This window comes from Apium graveolens, chromosome 11 (assembly GCF_009905375.1).
Source record: "Apium graveolens cultivar Ventura chromosome 11, ASM990537v1, whole genome shotgun sequence".
Lineage (NCBI taxonomy): Eukaryota > Viridiplantae > Streptophyta > Magnoliopsida > Apiales > Apiaceae > Apium > Apium graveolens.
The window spans coordinates 166,887,400-166,898,460 of NC_133657.1; the positions used below are offsets into that span (position 1 = coordinate 166,887,400).

The 11,061-nt window shown below is 35.9% G+C and overlaps 1 protein-coding gene across 1 annotated transcript; it reads left to right on the forward strand.

Moving 5' to 3' along the window:
- The first annotated feature begins 4,072 nt into the window (after window positions 1-4,072).
- Window positions 4,073-6,302, forward strand: LOC141696109 (uncharacterized). The gene is made up of 7 exons (XM_074500295.1): window positions 4,073-4,547; window positions 4,665-4,716; window positions 4,813-5,123; window positions 5,228-5,416; window positions 5,562-5,623; window positions 5,707-6,223; window positions 6,286-6,302. Exons 1-7 carry the CDS (start codon window positions 4,073-4,075, stop codon window positions 6,300-6,302), a joined length of 1,623 nt encoding a protein of 540 aa, XP_074356396.1.
- Window positions 6,303-11,061: the final 4,759 nt, after the last annotated feature.

The following is an 11,061-nucleotide window of genomic DNA, read 5'->3' on the forward strand; positions in this document are numbered from 1 at the left end:
CTCTCTCTCTCCCTCCCTCCCTCCCTCTCTCAAGTTGTTTGACGAGTATTCTTGGCTCAGTTTGTATATGAACTCTCTCTCTTCTCTCTCTTCTCTCTCTCTCCTCTCTAAATATGGGCTTTGTCCTTTGCTTTATGAATGGACTTTGTGGTTGAGAGATTAAACACTCAGGCACATACACACTAAACTTATTATTATATTTGTAAAGTAGTGTATGTGCTTGGAATTTTTTACAACAAAATGAATTATAAAGTCAAAAGGAAAGGCCTGTTTGATCAGTTTCTTATCTCCCTTTGCTGAAAAACTAGCTACATGTATGTAGTGTGTTTTGTATATAGAAGTCTCTCCATCACACACATAAACCCTATATCCCCCCACCTTCCCCCAGCCCTTTTTCTTCTATTCCAAGAATCCAAAGTTTGTACTAATGATGTGATTTTTTCTATTAAAAATATATTAAAATCTAGCAAAAATACTGAGACCAAGAAGTAACCTAAAATATGTCAGTCCATTATTGTTAAATTTATAATTAAACCGATCTGTGTTAAGTTGTATATATCTACAACCAGTACTAGCTGTGCCAACCACAAGTAACGCATGCAGATGTTAAATTTTGTATACTCAAGTACAAGTCCAAGACCTGTATGTAATGTTCGAAATAGATTGGTTTTTACTGTACATTGGACTAACATAAAGAGTGTGTGAGTGTGAGAATGATCATCATGACAATTCAATTTTCAAGGCATTACATGTCATTTTAAAATTTTTTAAAATTGAGTGATCAGGTGTTTAGATTGACTAATCGAAGCTACTTTTGTGATTTGTCATGATAGTTTTAGAGTCAGCACCATGCATAACATTTCTTAAAGTTTTTGTACCTTTTAACTAAGAAAGGGAAAGGAACTTTGAAGAAAAGAAAACTTTGAGTTTCGAATTTGGATTTACAAGAAAAAAGTTTTCAATAATCAGGATACTAATTAAGAGAGTTTCGGAGCAATTCGAGATCGCAAAAAATGGCGAGAAGGTAAAAGTAGAACAAAAAAGTAACATAGTCGCTCTACAGGCGCATGTTATTGTATAGGTGGGTAGACGTATACAAGTCTCATATTATTTTGTATTTTTGTCCCATACTCCCCATTCTAGGGAATCTTTGTTTGAAAAACAGGACAAATAAACACTCCCCATCATAAATTTAGAAGAAATGTAAGTTAAACCAAGGTATGATTTTGGTGATCTGAAATAAATAGTATAGAAATGAGATAGATAAGTATCAACATCAGTTCCTTGACTTGGCCTTAATAATAGTTGAACCGGTCTTTTTTAATTAAAATCTAGAGCTTCACCAAGCATCGTAATTAAATTTTCTTAAGGTAATGAAAACTCCTACCGCAACTAGGTACTTAAGTAGCTTATTTAAATTTTAAAACAAAACGACCTATATTACTAAATTTAGTTATCTTTTTAGTCTTAAAACTTATCAAATATGAACATTTATTTATTTTCTAAACAATAATCTATATAATTTTAAAGGCTACTATTGCTCATATAAGATTTACCTATAAAATTTATATATGACCCATGACCCATTTTATTTTTTTACACATAAACTTTATATTCATGGATCTTTCACATTTAAATACATTATAACCCATTTTAGAAACTAACCTAAATACACTTAACCCACTCCCTGATTGTAGCAACTGAATGGTACGTTTGAATTTTTTGAATTTGTTTCTCTCCACTGCATAACTTCAACCTCCTATAATCTTCTCATTTATTCCATCCTCCGGTGATTTGCTGTTAATCATGGATCCACGCTCTCATTCAACCTCTGCAAGGATAATTATGCACGTTAACTGTTATCTGATTTGTTTGGTTTGTGTCTTTATCCACAGGTTTGAAACGTTTGATTCGTAGCCGAGATTCATCAAACAAGGATGCAAATCAATCTTCTGTGTTGCAGCCTATCCCAAGTTTGAATGTTCCTGACTCAACGGGTACATGTATCTTTCTTTGTTTTTATGGTCGTATGTAGTTTTGAATCTAAATCATGTCCTTATAATTGTTTCATGAACTTAGTTGTAAAGCGTAGAAATATTTGTGTTGGCCAAGAAAATCTTAGTCCCGGTGTTACAGTTTCAAATCAACAGACACCATGTTCTGTAGTATCATCTGGTAAGTTTTCCATATCATACATATCTTATTTGTTACATAAATAAATTCTGAAACTAATGTGTAACGGGAAATAGGTCTCCTTTACAGCCATTATCAAATAAGACAAATGTTTTGCGTGATCCCCCCCCCCTCAGAAATCTTCTAACTTTGTTAATGTTTCGTCTAATAGAAGCAATAGATCTTCTTTCACAGGTATGTGTAGTTTGTCTACAAATGTTCCGTGCTGATGTTCAGTCTCTATACCAATGTTCCTTGCAGATGTATGATGTATTATATAATTTTATTGTCTGTGATATTTGTTGATTGCTAGATTTGAAATGTATGAGCAGATGTGTGGGATTGAGACCTGTTGGTGGATCAAACAACACTCCTTGCAGTGTATCAATTTCACCTATTTCAGGTATTACACTTAAAGAAAATAACACTCCAACTGCCAAGAACATGGATGGAGCTGCTGCATTGTCAGATATTATCAATGCGTCGGGTACGTTATATTAGAACTTGATAGTGAAAGTTAGAATTTTGTATGTTCTGTTGCCTTTGTTATATGATTAACATTACATTGTGTTATTGGTTGCAGTCGTGAAACGTAGAATACGTGGTTGCAATATTGAGAAGATTTTTCCAAGCCCCATGTGTATGTTGTCTTTTAATAATTCTTTTGTGAATAAGTTGTTATGATTTCCTATATCATTATTACCCCTAATCATTTTATTCCATTACTAACAATGTATATTAAGAACTCTATATTTTATTTTATTTTTGTTCAACAATCTTCTTTTTTGGGAATTACAGGTGTAGAAAATAACAGTGTAGCGGCGAAGAACACAAAACCATCTTCCACGCCTTCAGATATGAACAGTACCATGTGTACGTTACCTATTAACTTAATTCTCCAAATTGTAAGATTTTATGCCTGTTATGATGGGAAAACATTTAATTTAGAGTGTTATATTTTGTTGCCGATAAGAAATGTAAAGTGCGTGGTCCTAATATTGAGAAGATGTATACAAATACCATGCGTATGTTTTTTTGAGAATATGCTGATTTGGGATTTTTTAAAACTTTACAGAATTTAATTTATTAATCCCACTTTCTTCAACAAAGGAGATGTATACTCACTTATTTGTTTACTATGCAGCTGTGAAACGTAAAGGACTTGGTATGTCCTCTGTAAATAATGGTGACGCATCTTCAAACTCTAATCCCATCTTCGAACATGGGCGAATGAGCCAAACTGAGACGTCTCATTTACGTAGAAGTTGTCATAATCCCCATGAACCAAAGTTAAACAATATTAAAGGAAAGAATAAATGTCAAGCATCTCCTGAGAAGAGGAATTTGATTTCAGATTTTGAAAATATGGCTGAAACTGACAATTCAGAGTCCGGTGATTCAGATGTTGGAATTGATGACATGTACCATGATGACCTTGATGGTGTGATATTAAATCTGAATTTCTGGCATGGATATATGGATCTTGGTCCTCCGTCAAAGTTGTGCAATAAATGTGGTGCTACTATGTGGAACGAAGAGCGTAAAATAATCATGTCCGCGTAAAGAGCCCACATTTTCTTTGTGTTGTCGGAATGGTCAGATACATTTGCCAAAAGAAAGGTCGCCACCAGAACCACTAGCTTCTTTGTTACTTGGTGGTGAGAAATCGAGGCATTTTAAACAGTACATAAGAGTGTACAACTGCATGTTCCAATTCACTTCCACCGGTGGTAAGATTGATAACTCAATAAACATAGGTAGCTCTACATATTATTTTCGCTTACAAGGTCAAAACTATCATTTGGTTAGGAGTTTAGTACCGCTAGATGGATCTTCAACCAAATTTTGCCAGCTCTACATATACGACACTCAGAATGAGGTTGAGAATAGAATCAAGGCAATGGGAGGTGTTTCTGACAATGTTGATCCAAATATTGTCGAGAAACTTTTAGGTATGTTAGACAAGAACAATGAGTTAGTCAAAGCTTTTTGCATGGCTCGGAATCAGTTTGAAAATGAAGATCTATATGAGTTTAAGTTAGTCCTCATATCATCTCAATCTTCTAGCGGTAGACCAAACCATATTACTCCATCTGATAAAGTTGATGCTTTCATTGTTAGTGATGATATGGATACCGGTGGTTTTAGAAGCACAGTTGTGAAATCCAAACAAGAAGGAGTGAAGAGGATATATGAAACAGATCCACATTTCATGCAGTTCCAATATCCACTACTGTTTCCTTGGGGAACCGAGGGTTATCATAAACGTATACCTCTGATAAGCAATAAATACTCTGAAATAGAGAATTTAGATGATGAAGACCTTGATCCTGACTCAACACAGAGGCGACATATTTCACTAAGAGAGTATTATTGTTACAAGATTATGATACGCACTTCTGAAGATATTTATTAGAAGTAAGCAATGTAATTAGAATATAAAATGCGTAATGAATTAGTGCACATTCTCACCATCGTCTCATTAATTTTAGGTTTAATGCCACACCTTGCTGGACATTTGTGGCAACAATACGTTGTGGATCAGTTTGCTGCCATTGAACAATATAGATTAGACTGAGTTTCAACGCATCAAACTACCAACTGTGCTGATTTGTATAATTCTGTGCGTGATGCTCTCAGTAAAGGAGACCATGATCCAATGCATGTTGGAAAAGTTGTTATACCGTCTGCTTCATTCACTGGATCTCAACGATACATGTCTCAATACTTTAAGGATTCCTTGGCGATATGTCATGTAATTGGTCATCCATCCTTATTTCTCACCATGACTTGCAACTCAAAGTGGCCAGAGATACAAGAAATGTTTAAATTGTTGCCCAATGTTGATCATGTTAATGCACCGGATATTGTTTCTCACGTGTTTAAACTGAAGCTTGATCAGCTATTAGTTTTGATTAAAAAGAAGAACTACTTTGGAAAGTGTATAGGAGGTAAATTTATTTTATTGGACACCGACAATTTTAAATTTAATTTTTTGAATCATATCTACACACAATCATAGATTTAATATTTTCTTTACTGATGTTTTGCACAGATATGCATGTAATTGAATTCCAGAAGCGTGGTTTGCCACACATGCATATGCTAATCTGGATGAGTCCTGAAAGCAGACCTAATTCTATTGAAAAGGTTGATCAGTTGGTTTATGCTGAAATACCATATAAGAATTCTGATACAATAGCATATGAAGCTGTTAAAAACTACATGATGCATGTACCATGTGGTAAATACTTATACACATCTCCATGTATGGTGAAAGGAAAATGCATGCGTCATTTCCCAAAGAGTGAATAATTAGAATGATACATATGTTCCGTAATAAGTCTATTGAGTTATTAATGTCGATGCATGTAATTTTTGTTTTGCAGGTTTAATGGTAATACCTATTTTAACGATTGTGATTTTCCTGTTTACCGGAGGAGTAACACTGGTAGAGTCATCAACAAAAAAAGGATCAACCTTGACAATCAATATGTAGTTCCATACAATCGAGATCTTTTGTTACGGTTTCAGTGTCATATAAATCTGGAAATTTGCAACAGTTTAAGATCGTTGAAATATCTCTTCAAGTACTGTTTGAAGGGTCATGACACTGCTACAATATTGTTGAGGGAGAAAAGTAACAAATCAGGGAGTGAACAAACTGCAAGATTCATGAAGAATTTGGATGAGGTAAATAATTTTCTTAATGGTAGATATGTTTATGCATCTGAGGCATCTTGGAGGATTTTTGGGTTTGACATTCACCATCGTTCCCCAAGTGTTGAACGCTTACCAATACATTTGCTCGGTCAGAAGTACTTGAATTTTCAGAGTTCTGCAAATTTGGAGAATGAGTGCAATAACGTGACTTCTAAAAAAAATGAACTAGAGGCTTGGTTTGTAGCTAACAGTGAATTTCCACAAGCTCAAAATTTTACGTATTCTGACTTTCCCACCCATTTTACATGGATAAAGAAAACTGCTAAATGGAAGCTTAGACAAAGAGGTGATGTGGTTGGGAGGTTAACAGAGGTTCATGCAACGACTGGTGAATTATTATATCTTCGAATGCTGTTACTTAGATGTAAAGGTGCTTTATCTTTCACTCAGTTGCGCACTATTTGTAATAACCCCAAAATTTTCAACTTTTTGTAACCCTTGTGAATAGTGTTTTAGCTGAATGAAGAAACTTTTCACGCCACACTATGTAGGGGTTCTGTTATGGATATTCTGGGATATTATTAGTACTCTATGAAGTATATAAGTGTATGTAAAGATCGTCAGAATCCAATTCCGAACACTTTGGTTTTTCCCGGAAATCCACAAGATACGGAGAGAATTGAGTATAAGGTAACAGGATAAAAAGGATTTAAATTAAAGGATTATAATAGAGGATCATAAAAAGGAATATAATGTATTGAGAAAGGTTAAGGGAACCTAAGTAATAAGATCCCGGGTATGATCCTTCAAACGATAAACGAGAACGAAAGTTAAGCAAACCGTATAACAGATCAGCGGTCATTAGGCAAACAATTAGGAAGTTAATCAAAGGGATTAGTGGGAATGATGTCATCCAACCAATAGAAAGAGGACAAGGAAGGGAGGATGACATCATGAGGATGACATAAGCATGACATGGGAAGGAAGGAGGTGTGGTGGCTTTGTAACCACACAAATTCAAGGGCAAGAAGGTAATTGACTAAATCAAATACAAAAACCAAGCAACCAACCCAAGTAAATTCATTCTTCATCAAAAATCAAAAAGAACCAAGGCTTGTTCTTGAGAAGCTCTCGGCTTTTCACTATTCATAAGGCAAGAAAATTTCAAAAATTCAAGATCCAAGCTTCCTAAATTGGTGAGTAAATTCCCTAATCATCTTCATGCTTAGTTAGGGCTATATCATGAGTTTAAGCCATTAATTCCTTCTCAATCTTCTTCATTTAATCAAAGAAGAAGACTATGAATAGTGTTTTCAAGTTTTTTAACTTGAAGTTTTCTTGTTTTTCTTGAAGATCCAAGCTTTCCTAAGACTTCTCAAAGCTTCTTAAGGCTTCCTAGCTCCTCCCACCACTTCAAGGAAGGTATACCATCTCCAAACCCTAGATTCCTATATATTATAAGATGATTTTGATTAGTAGGGTGCTATTGTAGCTTGTTGTTGTGATTAGAGTTTGGGATTTGAAATGGTAGCGAAATGGAATGGTAAATGTTGTGGTTTTGATTAAAAGAACTTAAGTATGATTAAAGTTAAGCTTAGGCATAAGTATGAATGATTAAATTGAATTGGTTGGGGTTGTTATGATGTGATAAGGATGGATTTTGGTTGTATGTTGGATTTGAGGTTGGTTTGTGGTTGGTTTGAATGGTTTAAAATTGGGAAATCGCGTAAACATAGCCGTCGTAACGTCCGATTTTCTTTGGACTGTTTTTGTGCATAGCATTAGGACCCGAGAACCCCCTGCTAGATTATGACCACTGCCATTTTTAGATAGCTCATGTTACGAGCTTCGTTTTGATATGTAGTTCGTTCGATTCCGATGCACGGTTTAGGAGAAACGACCGTTTCAAGTAACGGCGTTTCGCGAACGAAACTTTTTCCCTCGCCTTACTTTGAAACATAGGTTAAAGACCAAAAAGGGTTAATTAATGTATGAAACATTTATGGTAAGTGTGTTAGGCAGTTGGTAAGACACTCGCGAAGGAATCGCTTTAAAACTCGTAAAGGTTAAATTATTAAAAATGGTGGAGCCGAGGGTACCCGAGTGACTTAAGCAAATCAGTGAGCGCAAAACAAGCGTTAGAGTCTAAGTTAGTTAAAGTATAGATTTACAAGTGATTTTGGTTTAATTCCAACTTACTTGTTGTTTATAGGTTACCAGACACGTCCCGAGCCTTTTATCACCCCAAGTCGCTCAGGCAAGTATTCTATCCGTTATACTGTTGTTGTGATGTATACATTTGTATATGCATGATCTTGCGATAAATGCATATTGGTTATTTAGCAAATTCTTGCGATATATTGTAGCATGTGATATGGTATATATGCATGCCTGTTTCATATTCTTGATTTATATATCTGTTGGTTCAAATGCTTATAGTTGATAATGCCTATGCTAGAGGATAGCGGTAATTTGCATATACCCTTGGTATAGGGACCCAAAGGTGAAAACATTTTCTAAAACCGGGAGTCGAGGATCCCGAGTAGATTTTATATATATATATATATATATATATTTATATATATATATGGTTATATTTTTCAAAACTATTAATCGAATAAGGTTTATTCGATAACTTTATTATTTATTGAATATTATCTTGAATATTCATTCGAGGACTTATGACTCCTTTATATTATTTATTGAATATTACTTGGATATTCATTTGAGGATGTATGACTCCTTTATTTTATTTAATGAATATTATTTATAATATTCATTCGAGGTATTATGACTCCGCTTATTACTGAAATATATTCTTTATTTCATTAGAGAATAAGGTGTCAATAATCAAACTTATTTTCGATTATTCAAATAAAGATAATACTTTCATATAAGTATATCTTTGGTTATTTAATACTCGTTTCAAGTATAAGTTTTAATACTTCTACTTCAATTATTTTTATAAAGATTATTCTTTATGGGAATATTATTTAAATAATAATATTCAGTCATTTTCTAAATATTCTGGGGACAGATTTACTTCATTAAATCAGCTTTACTCCAAACACTCTATAAAGTGTTTTCGAGTCTTCAAAATGATTTTTTTAAAGTCAGAGCGGATCCCAAAACTCATTTTTATATTTAAGATCTTCCTTTTTAAGGGGATTTAAATACTCGCTCAAAACCTGGAGAATCCGGCTCTGTGGTGTATTTTATATTCACAACGAGGTTGCAGTTTTGGTAAATGAATTGATTACTTGCCCAATGTTCGGGAAGTAAGCCCATCTAATTGAGTCGGCATAAGCGACAGGCCGGGGTACGGTCTATGAAAGTGTAAGTGGTTGGGTGGCAGTCCATCAACGCGTAAGAGGCCGGGTGGCGGTCCAGCACAAGGTCCTTATGTGGCCAGGGTGATGACCGGTGGGGGATTCATCCATCTACTAGTAGAAAAGGTTACTTATTGGTATCTTTGCCTGATCAGCAAGATATCTGGTTTATGCCAAAATTCTTTTCCTTTCCAAAATTCATTGGATGTTTCAAACTCTGTTCATACTTTACATAACAGAGGTTCCAGGAAATGTTTAAAGAGATATATATGTGGATATATATATATCGGGACTAAATAAAGTATCTCGTAACTTTTTTTTTCATTCAATAATATTTCAAAGATTGAATATATTCAAGTCTTAACTTGTGGTCTCATCTATGGGATGTTTTTTTTCTAAAAACTTATAATACTTTGAACGGTGGTAGTTCAAGTAGCTTTATAAATGATATAAGTGTAGTGAAGTATTGGTAACTTCATTCCTTATTTTTACTTATATCTAGTAAGTAATTATCTTACACGCGTTAAAGATTCTAGTAAGTATCCATTTAGATACTTATATTATTGTTATCACTATGTATTATCTTGCGAGCTGTAAGGCTCACTCTTGCTTTATTTTTTCATCACACAACAACAGTTAGGAGAGATGGCCAGACTCCAGCAGACCCAGCGCAAGCGTGTGGGAAGCGTCCCGCGTCTTCCCGATGATGTTGTAGCTGCTATAGCTGCAGAGGTAGATCCATTGTAGTTCAGACCATCTACTTTTGAGAATCAAATTATGTATAATTATAACTTGTGGCAGATAATGGCAATTAACTGTAAATTTATCAAGTAATCATTTTGGGTTGTAATAACTTTTAAATGGTGGATTCAAAGACTTGTACTTATTTCAATTTCATCTCTGAGACTATAACGGGTTGTGGTGTGTGTTAGTATGGGGTCACAGCATGAGGTTATTTATTATTAATTAAGTGAAGTGATATTGTGGAAAGAAAGACCGTGACAACCCGGATCCCCGACCCCGAATTTGGGGGTGTTACAGAAATGGTATCAGAGCTAAGCGTTATAAACCTCAGAGATGATGCGTCGATATAATAACAAACTCACAAAGATAATAAGAACTCGTGCCAAGTTCATGGTCGGACTACTTAAAGTAGTGCTGACAGTTAAAACCCTTACGGGAACCCTTATAAGTATCATGATAGTAACTTAGCTCGTTTAATGTGTAGGCGCCTGAGATAGAGGACCCTGAGATGTTCGAGCGTGAGCATGATGAGGCATTGCTAGATGTTGAGGATCAGGAGGAGCCTGCGATGGAGGAGGATGAGGAGGACCCCTCAGAGGAGCCTGAGACGGAGGTCATTGCTATTTCAGATGAGGAGGACCCCTCAGAGGAGTCAGAGACAGAGGTTATTGCTATTCCAGATGAGGAGGACCCGAATGAGGTCCCAGTAGCTGAGGAGCGTGTTGGACCTATGGTAGTGTATGCTGGTATCCCATTACCCACACTTCCGGTGGTCAGAGCCCCTACCCCTCCACCACTATCTTGGATTCCTGATGATGACAGCTCAGAGACCCATACTTCCGAGCCTAGGCAGACCGAGGAGGCACCCTCAGCGGCTCCGGATTCACCACCTCTTGACCCTGCCCTCAGGCAGTCTTCGTTAGCTCATGGATATGTTCAGGATGTATTGAGGACCCGAGTGGCTGTTGCCGAGGGCCGACTAGATGAGGCCAGGAGGGAGTTGGATGCAGAGAGGGCGGGTAGGCGTACCCGAGCTTATGAGACTAGGGCTTCTATACCCCGATCCTTGAGGAGGGAGCTTACGGGGATAGAGCTCACATCCCGAGCGAGGCTCAGATCACTCCAGGGGGACAGGCATGGTAGGATCTCCAGG

What these genes read in the sequence shown, in the direction of transcription:
- LOC141696109 (XM_074500295.1), top strand. Translation starts at nt 4,073, where the DNA reads ATGGGAGGTGTTTCTGACAATGTTGATCCAAATATTGTCGAGAAACTT. An exon ending in TTCACTAAGAGAGTATTATT is followed by an intron (nt 4,548 to 4,664) that starts GTTACAAGATTA and finishes CATTAATTTTAG; the next exon opens with GTTTAATGCCACACCTTGCT. An exon ending in CAACAATACGTTGTGGATCA is followed by an intron (nt 4,717 to 4,812) that starts GTTTGCTGCCAT and finishes TGATGCTCTCAG; the next exon opens with TAAAGGAGACCATGATCCAA.